A 20,566-nucleotide genomic window follows, 5' to 3' on the forward strand; every position below is an offset into this window, starting at 1 on the left:
CCCTCAGATAAGCTGAGTTAGCCTATTAGCTGCCCTATTAAAGCCTTTCAACAAAGCTTTCTAAACAATTCTTAAATGTGTTGAAATCTAGACAGAACATGGAAGCTTTTTTTCCATGAAAGAGAACCCAGTCTGTGTTAGCTTTTAAACTGAGTTGAATAGCGAGTACTTTGAAATGTTTCAGAGGCTCTGAAACAGAAAGGAAAAGAATTGGTTCCCGCCATCTCCATATGTTGTTCATCTTTACTGGCTCACAATTCCTTTAGGATTTCCACAGTAACAATTGGAGAACTGAAGGAGCTATCCAAAATGAGCAAGCATTATCTCTCACTTTAGAGGTGGAGAGACAGAAGCGGTGAGAAATCAAAGGACAATGCAAGACAATAGTGTGTTCAGGAAAAGTATTTGAACATCTTGAATTCCCCTTCCGAACTTAGCTCAGACTTTCCATTGTAAATGTAGCCATATGGTTAAGTTGTTATCTTTTACTTATAGACCACTCTCAGCTAAAGATTGGAATTGCGTCATCTTAATAAATTCATTTTACTGCTTTAAAACTGATTAAAGTTTTCTGCTATGTCTTTGCTGTCGTTAACCCTAACAGCCCTTTTACCTCACTATAGGACATATGTGTCTGAGATTACCAGCTCCTAGACTCATCTCCAACTCACATGCTCCAACCACCTTTAAAATTTGTCACTTCTTTCTTCCTTCCCTCTGCACTTTTCTCTTAGTTAAGCTCATTTTACTACCAAGAGGCAATGATGAGGAAGCAGTTTTTTCCCATCATCATCCTCAGTCTCTGGCTATAGGTATGTAGGGAAAGGCCCAAAAGATATAAACAAATCATTGCACAACAGGCTGACCTTCACTTTGTGTAGAAAACCTGGAGCAGTACATTCAGAGCTCCCATTTGCACATCACCCATCAGTCAGGACAAAGGCCTAATGTTTCAGAAGGGCTCCCTAATTGCATGTTACATGACTCTTGAAAGTCCCTGCAGTCAAATCTTGCTTTGGTAAAGGTTCCATTATTTATGAACTGACTTTGTGTAGCAAGTGTATCTACCATTTTGCCTTGGTCTTTTAAGCTTTTAAACTTAACCATGTTTTACAACTCTTTGGTAATCATCTAGTATTGAAATCCTGTTTCCCCTGTTCATATAGAATCAGAATAGCTTCCTGTTATTATACTACTTATAAAGCCAAACTTTTCCACCACAGACAAGTTTAACCTGCTGGCTTGAAATTTATATTGATTATGTCACTAATCTAGCTGCTTTTGATATGAGTCTCTTAGGTGAATTTGCAGGGCTCTTTAATTGCAGCAGATGTTTCTCTGGGTTTTTGTCTCTCCCATTTCACTCTGTATTTTAGTTGTTTTTCCTTGGAAAGGTACATGAAAGGGAAATCCTTGTATAGTCAAATGTTTGTTTTACCATCTAAAGCTTGCAAAGGGTCCTTAGGCTGGGCTGATTTCTTCTTGAAGAGCTGTAATTATTCATGGGGAGGAAAAAAAAAAAGAAAAGCCTTTGTCACTAATAGGCTTCTTGGTGCTTCTTGTAACAGTCTTTATTATTCTTTTCTACATAATTTTCTATTGATGAGGTGAAAAAAAGGCTTCCTCTGCTATTGAGAGAGAAAAAGTAATTGTTCTTTTTCCACATTTACCAATGCTTGTTGCGTTCATTATGTGTTTAAAAGACAAGGATGCAGAAAATGATGTTATTGATGGCATCACCATGGCAACAGTTCTTTGGAATAACGCATTCTGGCATTGTTATTCTGCACACACAAAAAAAAGGGGACTGTCTTTTAAGCACAAACAGATTGTGCCCCTTTTAAATGCACCCATGAACTTTGCTTTTCTGAAGATTTACAGACTGGTTTGGGGCAGAAAGGATTCTGACATCATTTACCTCTCTGTGTACATCACACTATGGTGTTAAAAAACAAAATAAATAAGCACTTTGCAAAAGCCATAGACACAGTATGGGAAGGATACACAAACATTTCTTTGATCAGAAGTGCAAAAAAACCTTGAAAGAATTTTTAAATCTATGAGCTCTAGCACCCGACCCACTAAATAATCAAGCAGGAGACAGAAGACAATGGAGGAGCCAAACACTCGGAGCTTATTAAAGTAGTTATTTAGTTATGATGATACTCCAGATGACATAGCTTTTACCCCAGCCACTACACACACCATAAAACATTTTGATAGGAAATCGAATTGCTCATTCACAAGGCAGTTCACAAACATATATTTTGCCTTTCATATTCAGTTTTCTATTGTCCTCAGCTACTGACAGTTGCTAGAGTAACATTTTAGAAGCGATAGCATTTTTCAGCATAGTATCATTTTATTCTTTTTTCACTCCACTGCAGTTCTGAGTTGGATTACTCCATTTCTATGATACTCAGTAGTGAAATATATGTGTTTTCCTTAAAGAATGGGGGGGGGGGGGGGAAATGGTATCTGTTGAAATTGGGAAGAGTTTGAAATCCACTCTGCACTCTGTCATGCTGTTTCTGGCACGCAAGTTTACACGTCACAGCTTGACTTCCCCAAGGGACAAAGTATTTCCTGCACACCAGTGGTGCATGAAAGTGGGCTGTACAAACCTTGAGGTTTGAACACAAAAAGGCTTTACACCTAAAAAGAACTTGTGTTGTGTGCAAATATACTACTTCAGTATACTCAGAATCTTAGTTTTTGAGAGCAACTATAGTTGGCTCAATAGCTTCAAATACACTGATAGATTTTGGTTCTAGGTTGTATATGATTTTTCTGAAAGTCACCACAGCTGTTTAGTTGGTGGACAATAACTTAGAGCATTTTTCTACCGTAAAAATGTTAATGGAAATGTGAAGCTCTGGGGCCTCTAGCACAGCTACATACGAATGTTGCTTCACATTCAGCATTTTAGAGCTGAAACAACTACAACAAAAAAAACCCACCCAGAACAGAAGACTAGAATCTCAGCTGCTTTGTCCCATATTCCTGAGAAACATGACCAGCTTTGTGCTACATGGTCCTTTCTGCACAGGGGCAACTCTATGAATTCCTCAGCATCTTGTCAGTGTTTTATTTTGCAAGGAACAAAATAAGAGACTGTGCTTTGAATCTTGGTCATGTTTAGCCTTACAAAAATGATAAGCCTGATGTAACGTAATAATTTGATCCGTGCTTCTTATTTACCTGTAGAACAGCAGGCAGCCTTCATTTCTTGCAAAAGGTATTTTTGCGTTTAAATAGCTTATATATGCATCCGTATATTTAGCATTGTATATAATTGTGAATATTCATTATATATAAAAATGAGTGCATCTCTAATGATACAAGTATCTATAACAGTATAAAATATATACAATTATATATAATATCATATCAGGTATCATTTTGCTAATTAGTCCTACAGTATATTTTCTGTTTATGTAAAAAAGAAAATAGGAAAAAGTCTGTTGCATGCATGAAACTTTTTCCAGACTTAAACACTTAGAAATGTTTTGCATGTTGTGTTCATGGTAATAAAATAATCCTACTAGAATAGCAAAACTGGTATCAGATTTCTTCAGACAACTGAATTGGGCCGAGTTATGCCTTAGAAAGGTAGTGCCATTAAGTCAAGGCCACAGGAGACTGTTACTTCCCTGAAAAAGAAGTTGAGAGTTGCAAGACTATTCCTAATGCAGAATAGGCATTGCTGAGGTTGTTCTTCCACTTGGAGCTTGAAAGTAAACCCTCACACACATCCAGGGCCCTTCGTCATTGGTTGGTTCCATGAGGAGCAAAGCATCTCAGTTAAAGCTTAATAGGAATGCAAAAGAAGAATCTGTTTCATCCTGCTGTTTTGCAGTTTACTTCCTACACAGCTCAGAAAGTAAACCTAAATCTCCTAAAACCTAAATGTCTCTTCTTGCTTCCAAAGGCGCTGATCAAGCACATACTCATTTTATGTTTAATTACGTGATGTTGCAAGAAGTTATGAAATTTTCCTGGGAAGAGTTTGGGATATGAAGGAGTTCCTGCAAAGCAAAGTCTTGTTGAAATATTTACTGTTACTCTGTTTTTGAATATACTCTGTGTGTTTGAAAAAGTGCCCTAGAAATATTTATTTTTAAAACATTTTACTAGAAATATTTCTTTCTGGAAACCAAGGCTCACTCATGTCAGCTGGGCATATTACAGGAGAAGGAAAAAAGACAAGATTTTAGTATTCCTCTTTTTAATCCCGTCATGCCATCTCCTGCCTGATCTTTACACAAATGATACTGTAATGATTTAAACTCTGGTTAGACTCAGTTCAAAACCTTCTCATGAAACACTGATGAAAAGCCACAATATGTTCAATTAAATTATTTATATTTGTGGAAAGTGTCTGCCTTCTGAGATTATTTTAAGTCTTTTTATTGGAGGACTAAAAACTTTGCAACATCTTTATGAGAAGTTTCACCTGGTAGGAGTGAAGAATGTTTAAATACTGAGTTTTCCTCTGATCAAGAAGGGAAAACAACATTTTCTTGCTATTGTCTGGTCTACTGCTTCACCATTTTCCCATGTTATAAATAGGTAGTTTTTATCCCTAGAGAGGACCTTTCAGAAAAGAGTGAGCCAGGTTTTCATATCTCTGAGTATTCTATGAGGCTCAGAGGCCTGGTGTTTTCAGAAATGACCTGGGAGTTTCTCATTTTTATGAGAACTTGAGACTTCTTTATAGTTACTGAACTCCTGCCCTTCTGAGGGTATTTGAGCATGCTTTGATGATGCTGTCATTTGCGAGGTCTGCTGTTGCACCACATCTCTGTGCTGGCCGGGATGTAAGTACTCAAGATTTATTAGCTCCTACGAAGCCACCAAGAAACAGGACAGCAGTGATGAAGACTCAAATAGAAAAAGCTCATTGCTCATCTATGCCTCATGCATGCCCTTGCATGCCCTCAGAGTCACCTCCATCTCTCAGGGAACTTTGTGTGACAGTGACTCCCCAAAACTCAACCTTCGCTTTGCTTTAGTGTTTGAGGAATTGCAATTCAAAGATAAAACAAAAACAGAAGCAAATTGTAGTAGAGCTGGGTATAGTTTGCTTTTCTTTCTTGTCCTTATTTTTCTCTTCCCTGCCATTCATTTCGTTCTGTGTGAAATCAGTGGTAATGTCAGGTGCCAAGTAGATACTGGCAGAGACTGACAGCCTTGAATTTTGCCAGAGCAGCAGCAGCAGCACAGGTTCCCTGGGCTATCTTGCTGAATTCTGTTTGAGAGAAACCATTATCTGTGTGTGAGAAGGTAGCACAGACTTGGAAGGAGTTTCAGTGAGCACCAGCTTCTGTTGTTATCTCTGCAACATGGGAAGCAGACTGAGATTGCCAGACTTCTTTCATGTGGTCCACCAAAAAGCCATCACACAATCACAAGTCAGTGACAACCAACCTAGACTGGATTGCAGCCAGTCTTTCTTATTCTCTATTCTTGATCCCCCAGGAGTTGCTGCCATTTGCTGGAAATTTCTGAATCTATTTCTTTTCCCTACCTGCATGGTTTTTCTGCTAAATTAAACTTAATCTGTTCACTGCTGTCATTCACTTTGTCTTTCTATCCTCTTTTCTGAAATTGCAGTACCTTTGCAGTATTGGAAATCTTTGCTTTTACTGCTGACAGGATGAAGTTGTATTTCTGACACATGCCTATTTCTGAACCTTAAAGACAAAACCCCTTTACAGGGCTGGATGACGCCTGGTTTTCTGGCTACCACTCAGAGGGGGAATATCTTGTCAGAGATCAGACTGCAAGCCTGTCTGCTAAAGATGCTGTCCCTAAGCACATTTTATATCCAAACTGAAAACACATGTAATTGCTAAACAAACTTGAGTTTGTTTATTTTGTAATATACCAGCAGCTGTTTCCTTGTATGATGTCCAGGATTGCTCCAGCCAACCCTACTAATAGTGTAGAATTCTGCTTCCTTGGGTCAGTTTGCCTGCTTCATTTGTTTTCTTTTCTTGTCAGTCTCTGTTGGGGTGAGTTGTAGTCACTGAAAAAACTGCATTTTCCCAAAGGTTTATGCAGAATCAAGCAACTTATTTCAGGAATTAGGATGGAGAGAAAACCTGGTGTTCATTCAGTTAACAATACCAAAAGCATTAGACCGTGACATAGATTATTACATTTCCAGCATACCCAATGGGAGTATGGGTATGCGGGAAATATGATCTAGTGGTTTCTTCCTAGGTGGATGCTTTGTACCCATGACATTGTGATCAGCTGGGGAAGGGTAGCTGCCTCAGTCAGTTAATTTCATCCTTCGTTTTGTTACTGAAGAGAGCACATTTTGGTGGGGTTTTCTTTATCCTCATATAAGGGCATACTCAGTTTTGAGATGGGAGCTTCTTAGGGTCTCACTGGGGAGCAGAGCTCACCCACACATTCTTCATGTCCCAGAATTGGGCCCTTAGCACCAAGCCAGAAACATCCAGAAGATCTAATGCAACTTGCAGCATAAAGGTCCAGGATGCTGGAAAACAATCCTTTAGCTTCAGTGAAGCCAAGATCTGTCCATATGTATTTGTTTACTATAACTGGGTTCTTTAGCCAAATGTTGAATTTTATTACTCTTGTGAAGCATGCAAGATGCTAGAAGTAGAAGGCCAAAGCAGGGACACTTACAGGTATAGATGGGGAGCTGCTTTTCACAAGCCAGCCAAAAAATTAATTAGTATGGGGTTTTTTGATAGTCCACTATCTTACTGCATTTATATGACCAAAAATTTACATGCAGAATATAACATTTGGCTTGAAACAGCCATTTCGTACTTTCGCTAACATCATGTTTCTGTCTCCGTCAGAAACTTTGTATGTTTTGTTTGGCTTCCATTCCTAGCAGAGTAAAACAAAAACTCTGGGAGAGGAGCTGTCTCTGTCAGTCTTCTAAATTGCTTGGTCATTGACCAGTGTGTTTTATTGTAGCACTGTAGTTTTTCACATGAATTTTTAAAAAGAAATCAAACTGAACAAAATCCCACCGTGTTGATAGTATAGTAAGCAACTAAAATGAGAAAGTTTGTCTCCTCTGCTATTCTTTCCTCTCTCTGCTGCTGCAGATATATTCCCCTCTTTCTAACACTGGGCATTGAGAGAATTACTATAAGTGACAATCAGGTGATCTAAAGACATGCCATATTCTGTTTCTTACTTTATAGCTATTATAATTAAAATATATTTGGTATGATTGTATTTTGCTATAGCATGTAATACATATTGACACAGTTAACTGTATCAGTTGATCCTGATACAGTTGAACTCTACCATTTCTTAAATTAGTAGTTCTCCAAAAGAGAAAAGTCCTGAAATTCCTCAATATCACCAGTAGCAGTTTCATAGCACCACATGGATCCCCTGCTCAAGCAGAAGTGTTTATCCCCTATAACTAAGATTGATGGAGAGAAACTAGCCACAACAGTTGCTTGTTGTTTGTTTTATAAAGATTTATGCTTTACTTTACATACAAGGTATGTTCATAAAAAGTGTGTAAAGCAGTTCATAAATAATTAAACTCTGTGGCTTATCTAAGTCCAGCAATTCAATGACATGCATATAACTTACATTTAATGTCTTTTAACTCTTCTGGATGTTTTTGGAACAGAATCATGCAAATAATGTGCAATATATGAATTTCATAAAGCACATTTGCAACTCGTTTAGTTATTTTTTATATAGCTCTCTTTTTTATTAGATAAGAACGCAACTGTAATGAGAGATTTCATTGTGTACCTGGTGCTAAAATTAACATCAACAAAAAAGAAAATCCAATTATGTAGTTTCGAGGATTGAGCATTTATGTGTCAAGTTCAAGAATTCTTGTATTTTACCACATTCAACCACATATGTATCTGACAATATTCTAAAAGTTATCACTGTATTATATCTTCAGTGCAATGTAAAGAGTCCTTTTCAGATAGTGTTTGCAATCATCATCTTTATATGGAAGTTATAAAAAAATAGCAATAGAAATACAGAGTGAGTGAAATTATGACAACATAGAGGATAGTGTAAGCATAAATAAAGAACCATGGAGTAAAATAATTGCTAGAAGTCTTAATTAAGATGAGACCAGGCAGTCTTAATGAAAAATAAAGGCTCATCAGTACATCAGTTGTCACAGTCAGTCTGATTTAAGCACTTTCAGAGCCACTGAGCTGAAAACATTTTTTAGAGCATAATACAATGGAGAGGTCATTGTATCAGGCTGAACATTTTGCAGAACAGCACTATTAAGAGATTTGTGATAACTAGCTGGCAGACTGGGCTAATGTGGCAGACTTACACCCAAATCTCTCCTAGCCCAGGAACAAAAAATGAACATGAATTGTGGGTCATATAACAATGTCTGCCATTCTCCCGTGAACAATCTTTTGTAAGGGAAAGTAAGAGAAAATCCAGGAATGCAATAGGAGAGAGTTTCTCAAGTCATATCTAAAACACTGAGAGAGGATTTAAGTTAATTAGATTAGTGTTTTCCTTTCTTACATGGCATTTCTCTTTCTGTTTATATTTTCCATTGGATTCTGGTTTGCTCTCTTTTTATAGGTGAATTTGCTGAGAATGTGTCTGTGTTTAGAAAGTTTCTTTTGCTGCCTGCCAGCACTGCCAAAGAGAATATGCACCCATTTTTGTGCTGCCCTTAGAGACTACCTTGAGTAGCAGCATATAGATTTAAGATACTACTTTTCTTAACAGCTAACCTAAAAAACCTAGAACCTTTCTACACTGGACATTTTAGTGTCACGACAATAAAGTATGGATTTTTTGGAGCGCAGATTTCACTTTTATCAATATTCAGTATTTCTCTTGATTTAGGAACTATGGTTTCCATTTGACTCATAGTCACATCAGTTCTAGAAGCTGGGACACACATATCACTGCAAAAATCAAGAGAAGCAGCTAGGGGCAAATTCTTGTGTTCAGAACCAGAGTAATGTCATTGCATTCACGATGGGAGAGAGTGGGGGCCACAAGTCGGTGCAGTAAAAAATGTAGTTCTGCAAATACTACCTGGCTAAGGCTCAGATGGAAGATCCATTGCCTGATATTTTGTGCAGACTGTGCTTCCCCTCTCTTCCCTGGTTCTGCATTACATTGGTCAGCTCTAGGAAGGAGCAACATGTGAAGGACAGGGCAGTCCTCTTGGTGCTGGGGCCCCTCTGCTGAATTGGGTCTTAGGATGATTAAAAGAAAAACTTCAAACATATTTAAATGAGCAGAAGAATCCCAAACAATTTTTCCATGATCGTGTTATTTACTTGAATTACTCAATGATTCATAAATCATTTATATATGTAGGGATATATACAGGGATGTCTGGGCAACTGCTGCATTTGCTGAGAAATTAAAAATTCAAATTATTAAAACTATTTGCAAAGTAGCACAAATTTGTTTTTAACCATTTTTAAACAAGCCAAAATATGTATTGGCTTCATTTTTATCTAAATATTGTTTCAGGCTTAAACAAAATTTTGTTCAGGATTTTTTTTGTAATTCTTAGGGATTTGGAAAAATACTAAAATAAAAATGAGAAGTTTTGTTGTGGATGAGCTCCAGCTCTTGTCTGATAAATAATGGTCTTTAATTTCACCAGAAAACTGATGCTTACTGAAATAATGGTTTTCAAGTGTAGGAGATTTTTATGGTGTTCTTCTCCAGCTAAACATAAACTCAAATATTTTTCCTATAGCTCCAACTGCTTAATGAATACAGTAACTGAGATGATTAATACAGTAACTGAAATACTGTGCTCTTACAAACAAATACCAGCATAATATTCTGCTTTATGTTTGACTTTTGCTTCAAAATGCAGTAATTGTGATCTTTGGTTTCTCCTGATATTTTTAGCAGTGCACAGATTCTGTCTTCCAAGTGATTTTAACAATGGCAGATATTCAGTATCTTTAAGTAAATACTGAAAATCACTTGCTTCATTCCACTTCTGGGCCTTTAAATATCTTCTTTCATCTAATTCCTCTCTTCTCATTACCTCAGCAGTGTGACTCAATCAGCCATGTGTTATCTTTCCCAGATCCTTTTCTGAACATGGTGTAGTGTGCAGGAATGCAGTTTGTCAAACACATTGTGTCTGAAATCCTTTGTTGGGAGAAGTGGAGAGAAAGAGATTATAAAATGCCTCTAAACGTTCAATAAGGCCATTCCCAGGTTTCTTATGTCTGTTCAGCCAAACAAAACATTCATACCTTGCTTGGATCTGTGGTATAGTGCATAGTTTATAGTGTGTAGTATGTATTGTACCTTCCAATAGCTTCTGTTGTCCATGCTACAGTTTACAGAGAATAATGTTATTTTGTGCTTTGGCAAATTCTTTAACTCATCAAGGCCACAGAGAGAATTTAGAAGACAGACGTGTATGTGTTCAGACAACCAATATAATGTTGTTTTTCAAGTCAGTGAGATTTGAGATCCTGATATTTTTGGTAGGGGAAATGAGCAAAAATACCTTGATAATGTGTGTTTTTCATTGCTTTGCTAATATAAACCTTTCTGAGGTAAGTTGAGCAGTGCAAATAACTCCTGAAGCTTTTAGCTTCTGTCAGCCTCAGGGAATCTCTGGCTAACTTTCTGTAGCATTTCCTCCTCAGAAGTTTCTACCCAAAGTTTCATAGTAGATGATTTATGCACTAACTTGTGTTCAATTAAAAATGATTTTGTATGCAGAGAAACTTTTGTTCAATGTGAGACCAGCCTCAGCCTAAAGGCAGGTTGTGTAGATGCCAGGGTGGCAGGTATGTTCCTGCTTCTGTAAGAATAAAAAGGGATGGCAGTGATTGTTTTTACCTTTGCAACAGCCCTGAAGATAACATTTTACAGTTCGTTGTCACTGTAGGTTTAAGTTGAACATTCTACACCAGAGCTGTTTTGAGAAATGATCCCAGAATAGGTAGCAGTAGCCATGTTCCAAAGTGACAAATGAGTTGCTGAGTCCAAACTGATGTTGCATGCGCCAACATTTTGGAGAATACACACTGTTTTCACAGTAGTAAGCCCAGTTACACTGTGAATTCTCTGTCAGTGTACTCTCAGAGAATTTGTCTCTCCTTTCCAGGTCAGATATCCAAGGGGAAGCCTGAGAAGGCTTTGTAATGCAAATCTGGCTTGCCTTCGTTCACACAAGGAATGCTAGATGCTGACCCATAAGGACTGAGTTCAAGATTTCTGTGAATATGTGGGGTTTGAATTAACTCAGTAATGAAAGTCTCTGAGAGCATAAGGCGCATTCAGTATCTAAATCACTTACATGGTTTGGAAAGCTAAAATAGGCCCTAGAATGATTAAGAGAGACCTGGTTGATACTGTGCCTTGGCATAAACAGTAACAGGAATTCACCTATTGCACTAGGACATTTGTTGGACAGCTCTTACATTTTGTTTAATATACTGAAAGAGAAGAGTGGTAGTAGATTTGTTGGAGATGGGCTATATGAATGGTGGATGACACAGATAATTGAGATGTATAACAAATAGCAAAGAAACAGATCCAAGCAAAAATGCTAGGGTATGATCTTTGGTAGATTCTGTGTATTAGAAAACATAAAACACATTAAGAGGCAGATGAAAATGCACCAGACGGTAATGATTAAATTTATACAAGGTAAAAATAACAGTCAGGTCAGTTATTCAACACTGGTAATTGCCTGTGGGACAGATAACTTCCTGGAGTATCCTTTAAGCCCATGATGTTTTTGTGAAAGATTAGAATATGGATATGGGATAGGAAAATCACAAGTCCTGGGTTTCTATAAGCAGCAGAGACACTCTGTATTCCACAGTAGTACTCACTGCATTTGCCCTGGAGGAGGTTTGTCCTTTATTACACTGTTTTGCTGATTGTATACCTCTTTTCAGCTACATTCTTTTGGCTTGTGGAACACAGTCCGAAGGCAAAATAAAAATGACAATTAAAACTACTGGAGAACTGGATGTGTATAATTATTTTATAACTTTATTTCAGTACTGATGTTTTCCATTTCTCTTTTTTTCTTACAGAGGGTATGAACTGTATGAATAAAGATCATGGGTGTGCACACATCTGCCGGGAGACGCCCAAAGGTGGGGTTGCCTGTGAATGTAGGCCTGGCTTTGAGCTTGCCAAAAACCAGAAGGACTGCAAATGTAGGTAGATGAAGATTAAATTTCAAATGCCCCAAAATGTCTTATTTTTTTCATTGTTGTTATTTTCCAGAAATGAGAAATCAACTTTGTTTTGGCCAAAGGTGATTTGTAATTTTAGTAGTGTGGGTTTGCTGTAGAAAGTGCACTTGGGATGGATAAGAGGGACTGGATAATAGAAAGTTGGCTGTGACTCTGTTGGCAATGCTAGCAACTTTTCTACCTGTGTATGAATGCAGAAAAGTGAGGGGAGTCAGGCTTTCCTTGTAAAATCAAAACAAAGCATAAAGGATTCTGGCTTGCAGTGTTTTGAAGGTACACAATAAGAGATCCATTGATAAATCTAGTAATGGATCTAATGATAAACCCACTAAAGCTGTCAAATTCAGAATGTGAATTCCTCTTTTTTGAAGAATAGAAATGTTTGTTCTAGTGCTGATTCTGCTGCCCACAGATTACTTTTTTTTATTACTTGGAAAACAGTCAGCTGTATCTTCAAAGGAAAACCCTGAGTGATGCATACTCCAAAGCTGGTATGCTGAAGTTGTAGGTTCTCATTAGCCCACAGATTGGAAATTGTTCTATGCAGGTTATAATTGACTCTCTATAACTTAGCACTGATTACAATGGAAGAATCATGTCTTTCTCATGGCTTCAGTGAGTGTTAGGTCTGACTCCTGGTATCTTGCTTTCCTGCTTGGCAGCTTTGAGGGAGACAAAAAAAAAGGAAAAAGGAAGTGCATTAAATGACATGAAACATGTTTTGTGCTTTCCATAGGACCAGTATTTTTGTGATAGATTTTCTTCCACTTCAGTTATTTAATTCATTAGATCTGTGTAAACACACTTAGGTGATATTAGTTCCCAAGTACAAGGTCAAAAGAATCATCTCTGATTATCATCAGGGAATGCCGCATGATATTGTATAGCCTGATTGCTCCTCAGTTTTAAGAGGCTACACAAGGCAAAAGGTGAAAGCACAGAGAAAAAATGCCTTCATGGTAATTTTCATTCTCAGTGTTTATTAGAAGTGAACATTGTGTGCTGTTAATTGCAGTGCAACATCAGCTGCATTGGTAAAGTGGGAGAGGATGTTTATTTATGTTGTTTATTATTTGTTTCCACAAACTCATACATTCCTTAGGAATTACATTACCCTTTTTCGTAATGAGATGGTGGCAGGAGGATTAGAGTTTTTCCTAGAACAATGTTTCTAAATACCTCTGAGTTTAATAGAATGAAAAACTTGAATTTATCCTGTGCCCTGTGGTGTTTAAATTATAGCGGAAGTATAGTGAACTTTTGCTGGCAGACCTGTGAGTAGGGATGGTGGGTTTTTCAGGGCTGCAGAGCTTGCTGCAGAGTACACCTAAACCCACAGCACATTCACAAATATGTTCCATAGTCTTATTTAAAGTAACTGTGCTTCTAGCCCTTCCAAACACAAAGTATAACACTGTAGCTAAACAGCCTGGGACGGTAATTGTGAGATTACAGCAGGCTATTTAGAAAGGTCTAGTTCTGAAACAAAATCTTGACTTTTAAAAAAGCTTTTTCACAGATAACTGTTTCAGTGGAATTGGCTGAAATCTTGAGCTGCAGCTTTGTAAGGACTGAGTAGAACTGTACCAGAGAGCTGAAGAAGAGTCACTTGCCCTTTGTCAGCCTGGACTAGGTCTTTAGCCCTGGGACCTGTAGGATTTGATATATCAGTATCCCTGTATCCCTCTCAATTTTTCTGATTTATCATGGTCCTTCCAGTAGACTGTGCCTTTCAGGGTTTGTCAGAGCTTGCGTCTCTTGTTTTCTCATGTGAACAAGTGGCAAAAAAACCTCACTTGTGAATCTTTATCAGCCAGTTTGCAACTGAATCAGAATACTGGGTGAGGTTTTCAGACATATTGGCCCAAGTTCACTAGTAATAAGACGTGTTCCTGAAAGGAAAAAAAAGATGTTAATGTAAGTTAGAAAGCATGAAAAATTGGAGGGAGACTCCCTACTTTTTATGCATGCACTACAAGATTGTCAATAATCTTAAGGTCTTTTCCAACCCTAACTATTCTATGATTACATCCTAATTACATGATCCCACATCACCCGATCATATCATTGCATGCTAATAACGTAGTCACTATTGGTATCTTGCTTCCTTCACTATATACCATGGTCAGAGCTCATTAAACAGGCTTTTGTTCATTAGCTTCCTCTCCATAATTCAGTGTCATGGCTTTCCTGCTGCAGAGTATTTAAACCCTTTTGTGAACATAAAAGTTTAAATTTCCTCCTGGATTTTCCCATGATACTCATTAATATCGAAGTGCTTTGTAGGCATTGGTAATGTATTTTCAGAACATTCTTGTCAAGTTAAAAAGTATTAGTTTGCCTATCTTACAAATGGAAAATGTATATAAAGATGTTAATTGCAAAGTCATTTAGTAGTGATAAATCATTAACTAGAAACACTCAGAAGCCAGCTCAACATTTATAGCACTTTAGTATGATCAAAGCCAAGCTCCCAGGAGCTCCAGCTGTAGTTGCAAATGCCATGAAGAAAGGACTATAATATTAGTTGCCTGTAATAGATGTGATTCAAGTGACTTGCCAAGCCCTAAATAGGAATTCTATAGCAGGGCAAAACATACATATAAGAGTTTTTATGGCTGTGTTCAGTGTCTGAACAAGAGCATCTATTCTTGGCAATCCCTTTCTGATTTGCTACTCATTCTGTAGCAAATGAGACAAGATTCTCCACCTGTTTCCCCAACTCCACTGTGCACTAGGACAGGAGTATTTTCCGCAGTTGTCATTAAGGATGGTTATCCTGGTACAATAAGTCTGTGTACTAAAAGTCTGGTATTTTGTAGCTTTTGAGTGCTTAATTTTTCAGCCTTAAAGGTTTCTTAGTGTAATTTTTAAAAATGCACCCTCACATGGCCCACCATGCCAGGAGAACACAGAAGTGTTGAGGATGGAAAGGACCTCAAGAGGTCCTCTAGAAATACACCAAGCAGAATCATATAGATCCATACATAGTTCATGAGAAGAGCTGCATCCTTTAGATCAAAAGTAGTGGCAAACCACCATCTTCTGTGTACACAAGCCATTAGAAGAGTATGCTTTGCCAGTGATTTTTATCGATACTTGCTGGCAGCAGAAAGAAGAGATTTAGGAATAGTGAATTTGGTTCCAGATTATAGTGGAAAAACAGGGGAAATTACATTCCTTTTCTATATCTGTATAAGGTTTTCAGATCCTACCCCTGAGCATGATTGCATTAGAAATTTTTTGAGACACTGAATTTTTTTTCCCCAAACATAAACAAGCCAAGACAAAACCAAGACATTTTGTGTTAATCTCAGTATTAGCTGGACCAGTTTAGCTGAAAAATGAAAAAGGGGAAAGCTAAAGCAGATATGCATACCTGCAGATTGCAACCTAAAAGAGTTATAAACAAGTAAAAGTTGAATCTTTTAATGAAAATGCTAGATAATCTTAGCTACAACTATTTCTATCTGACCCCTCCAATAATGATGGTTCAAATGACGAGGAGGGCTAGTGCTAAGCAATTCTAAAAGTCCTGACAAGTATGTTTATAATAAAATTCTGTCCCACCTATGCCAAGTGGCAGCTTTTCAGCTCCTGCTGACAGTGTTCTCATGCAACTATTTGCTCTCAGAATGAAGAGCTCCAGAATGTTAAAAATGTAAGGCCATAGTAGAATGAATAATGCAAGCAATACTGTGTGCACAGCTTTATAACATGGAAATAAATGCCTATATATTTATATAAATTATATATTTAATGTCCTATTTAGTTAAAAAAAGTAGTGCAGTTTTATATTTCTCTGGAATTACAATGTGCTGGTTTAAACCATCGCAGAAAGCCATGCTACAAAAACAAAAGATCTGTCTTGTTGTAAGTTCTGTGGCATCTGAGCCATAGTACATATGTCATATGCAGACAAGATCAGGACATCATTGTTTTTAGAGGATTTTTGAGTTGGTAGGTACTACGTACTGGATTTAATAATTGGCCGTGTGTTTTCAAATACTCCTCATGGGTATGTAGGATGGAAGAAACCAGAAAAAGGATTACATGAAAGCTGAGAGAAACACTTACAGCAGGATTTAGGCTGCAGAGTTAGGCTGAATTCTGGTATTTTCTGTCTTCTGGAATATCACTATAATTATTTAGTGGAATACTTAAAATTGATTTTGTTCTTTGAGATGTCATTTGTTTTCCAGACAGTTGTTTCTTGTCTTTCATCAGCAAAATGTCATTTCAAGATTAGTCGTTATATATCTATGGATGTAAGCGCTGGCCCACATGCAAAGCTGTCCCTTATGAGTGTTTAGCTCAGCCCAGTGAAATTGTATAGATGCTGCTGCTTGCAGGATGAGCAGGTGGACAGTTAGGGAGATCATGCCATGCTGCCAGCTTGCAGGCCCTGAAAGGGAGCTCTCCAGTTCAAGAGCCTCAGCATTATAGTCAATGAAAAGAATTAATCCAGTCTGAAGATGCTTTGAAGCACCAGTGTTAGGGATTCAGCTCAGGGTAATCTCCCCATAGCTCTTCATTCACAGCAGAAGCAGTGTTGGGAAAACACGTTGGTAACTTGGCCACCAGCATTACACAGCTGGTGTGCATCTTTGTAGGGCTTATGTGCTGTTCCTACTCATGTTTGTAGCCAACACAAGCAAAGCCTTTATGAGACATTGGTTTTAGCCAGTTGTACAGTCGTATTTCTCCCACTATGGGGAAGAGTCCAGAATTTTGATTGCACTTAGGACATGCACTGATGCTGAAGCAGTGTCAAAAACAATAGTGTTACTCTGTTTTTAAGTCTGCTATGTTGGGAATAAGTATATCTAAGTTCTAACAGATATGTATATATTTATGTACATATATGTATATATGTAAATATATGTGTATATATGTGTGTATATATTCTTTGTTGGGAAAAAAAATAGTATTTTCCGTCTCCTTCATTATAAAGTAATTTATAATAGCTGAAGGTGATGTGTGTCAGAATTTACCATTTTGGCTCTTTTTATTTGCCCCTTTAATGTCACAGACTCTGAATGAGCACACAGTCTTCTGCAAAGCTGTAGAGTCCAAAGTTATCAGAAATAATCTTTAAAAGAACACTTTGAGGTTTTTCATTGCTTTAATGCTTTCTGACAAATATGGAGTAGATCTGGATGTCCCTTTGCTTCTGAATAATTTTAGTTTTCTTCCTCTAAGAGAAAGTACTCACTGTGTAACTGCCACAGAATTGAGGCTGGAAGAAAATTGAAATGACACATTTCACAACTGGATTTTGTACCAATTTCACCTGCAGAGCTGTCAACCTCCAGAATTTTGGCTCAAGTTGCTTAAAATAAATAAATTGTAGTCTAGACAGTAATTCAAATCCTTCAAAAACGTGATTTACTAATATTTGTGTGAGACAGGAAGAGGAACTGACCTACATCTGTGTTCATTGACTAGGTATACAACAGGAACCAGCAACTTTAGTGTAAAAGGAGTGTGTGATTCTGCAGGATTTACTATAAACCCCATCAATGTAGTGTGATTTTTATAGACAAATATAGTAAGGAAAAGTCCCTCATATTACGTAGGTAGGAGTGACCGTGTTTAGACATTTTCATCCCTGCCAGCAGAGGCTTTCAGCAAGGAATGCCAAAAATAACCACTGCAGTCTAGTTATTTAAAATACTCACTTTGTTGCTGATTGCACTTTTAAATCCACAATAAAAATACTGTTGGCTAGAAATGTATTTAAACATCTTGCATAAACAACACCTTTAAGTTAGTTTGTGATGGTACTGCAGTCCAACAAGGGTAGAAACACTGAATGAACCTTCACATAGTCCAAGAGCCACATGGGGTCAAGAAGTAGGGGAGGATAGGTAAGCAGAAATTAGTCTATCCTAGATTAGCTCTGCCCAATACTGCAGATATTGCAAGCAGCTGCTTTGTGTACCACTTACTGCCTCTGCTTGATCACATCCCAGGCACAGCTGGCAGAAGAGAGCTCATGTTTGCAGTCATGCTACACCCAGCCAATTCAAACAACCTCTATCTATTCCTTTAGTTCTCAGCTAAACTGCCAACCAGTATTTCATCTGTCTCCAGATTAACCAAGAAGTAACTGCTGGACACATAACATGGCATAGAAAAAAAGCCACAAGGAAAAGATTAACCCCCAAAATTGCAAGACAAAGAATTGGGCAAAAAGAAGCGAATAAAATCAGGCTTAGTGTTGAGCAAAAGAATTATTTTTCAGCCTGAGTGAAGACCTCCCCAGGGTAGGAGGTTTAAGAATGGAGAATTGACATAAAATTTTAATGTGTTTATTTTGTATCAAAAAAAGATATTATTTTGTGCTGAAGGAAATGAAATGTTGCTTCCATTTGATGCAAAGCAGAATAGTTTGCTTCATATATTTTTTCACAAAAACAATATTTAAGTTATATAACTAGAGAAGGAAAGAGAATGCCTGAGGGTGGTTGTTGCTTAAGGGACCTTTTTAATTTAATGCCTTGGAAGTTTAGGGTTCTTATGATTTGGGGGATGAATTCAATTCCCTCCTCTGTCTGGTGAGACTAAACCCTCAATTCCCGTTTTCCAACCTAGGGCCCTAACTGTCTTGCTCCAAGAGGGGAACATGGATCAGGCTGCTCTCCATCTTACTCACTGGCATTCTTTCCAATTGGATAGAACAGTTGGAGAAGAGGTGGGAATCCAGGCAGGCACTCTTCTTGGGGAATGTTCTTACCACTAGGCCACAAGACTGTTCCCTCTCAATCTCTGAATAATGCAAAGATTTTATTCAAAGTGTGCAATGTGCAATGGTGCTTGCACCTGTAGTGGCCTCTGGTCTGTTCTCACTTTGGAGATGAACAAGTCCTGGTGTGATCTCTGCCAGACTTCAGGAGCTGCAGGTGTAAATTGCAGTTCCCACACTGGCAGGAAGTTTTAGTGGGAAGTCTGTTGGGTATGCTGTGATGGGTCTCCCTCAGTCGCTTTTCTTAGAACTGATCCATTTTAAGCTAAATACTTCAGTGATTACTGTGAGTGGTATGGCTGTTCAGCACCGGGACACTCACACCAGAGGTGGGATATTTAAGAGCTAGTTCCTGTGACTGCAAATTCCAGTCTACTCCCATTTCAAGAAGCCAGTAGTAAAGCAGAGGCACTGGGGTCAGTGGGAAATGATATGAGCTTGGCCCTACTGGACTAGATAGAACCTCAATTTAGATTTAGATACATGGTTTTAAAATCCTGTTAACTGTCATCTTAGTTTTATTCTATATTGCAATATGCTACCCTGACTATAGTCTCTTATCTAGAAGGGGAATTCTGCTAAGACCAATGTGAGCAGGTTCCTTCTGATTAGTAGGAGTCAGTATTTAAATTACTGTAACATTTAAAAACATTTAAGTTTTGAAATTATGTCCTCTGAAATTATGAGTATGATTCAACTGAATAATGGTATATTGGATTTCTCCTGTATCTACCAGTATGCATATACCACTAGAGAACTTGGTCCAAATTACCCGTGTGTAAAGACAGTCAGTTCAGAATTCAATCAGATCAGAATTGTGCTGTTCAGCATTAAGCTATGTAACTACAAATGATCGAATGGAAGAGGGGCAAATGAAAGGCACTGTTTATGTCACTAGCCAGCTTAATATTTAAAAACTGGTTTGTCTCATTAGTCAGAAACTAAATCCATTATGTGACAAAGGAAATTGTATCTGATCTGTTAGTTCATGTAGACTTTAAAACTCTACCTGTCATGAAAAATGTTTAATGTATTTTTAGTATTTTTTCACAAGAAGACGTTTTTATTGCTCTAATCCATTTTGCACTGTATGCTTGGAAGTTAAAGTGCCATCTCCAATGTTTCCTTCATAGTTGTGGCCAGTGCACTATAGGGCTATAACAACCATGTATTTTTTGTTTCAGAGAAGAAAACAAAACAAACAAGCAAACAAAAACCCCATTTCCTTGTTTTATATTTAAACAATCTTGTGCTTTAAGAGGACTAGTACTTGAAAAAATTGATTTCAAGACTTACGTGGTTCTGGTTTTGCTGTTTGGTCTCTGCTTCCTCCACTTAGAAAATGAAGGGGAAGGAAAAGAGAAATGCTGTCTATAGACTTGAAAATACACATCCGTATTAGTAGACCATTCATTTCTTCATGCCATATACATCATGGATATAAAGCATATAGCTTTTATGAAAGGATGGAGTTGGCTAACCACTCATACTAAAATTATGAATACAATTAGGGGGAAAAGTAGCATGCTTCTTTTTTTTTTCCTTTCTATTTTATTCTTCACTGCATGGACTGAGAGCAGGGTATGAGACAGGAGCATGGCTAAGA

At 37.6% G+C, this 20,566-nt stretch overlaps 1 protein-coding gene across 1 annotated transcript in view; it reads left to right on the plus strand.

The window, feature by feature from the left end:
- Positions 1-20,566, plus strand: part of SCUBE1 (signal peptide, CUB domain and EGF like domain containing 1) — a 203,342-nt gene that overhangs the window by 88,721 nt on the left and 94,055 nt on the right. The window contains exon 5 of the mRNA XM_034063355.1: positions 12,048-12,173. Coding sequence (XP_033919246.1) covers positions 12,048-12,173 — 126 coding nt within the window. The remainder of the gene's footprint in view (positions 1-12,047; positions 12,174-20,566) is intronic.

The sequence above is a fragment of the Melopsittacus undulatus genome, chromosome 5 (assembly GCF_012275295.1).
Source record: "Melopsittacus undulatus isolate bMelUnd1 chromosome 5, bMelUnd1.mat.Z, whole genome shotgun sequence".
NCBI lineage: Eukaryota > Metazoa > Chordata > Aves > Psittaciformes > Psittaculidae > Melopsittacus > Melopsittacus undulatus.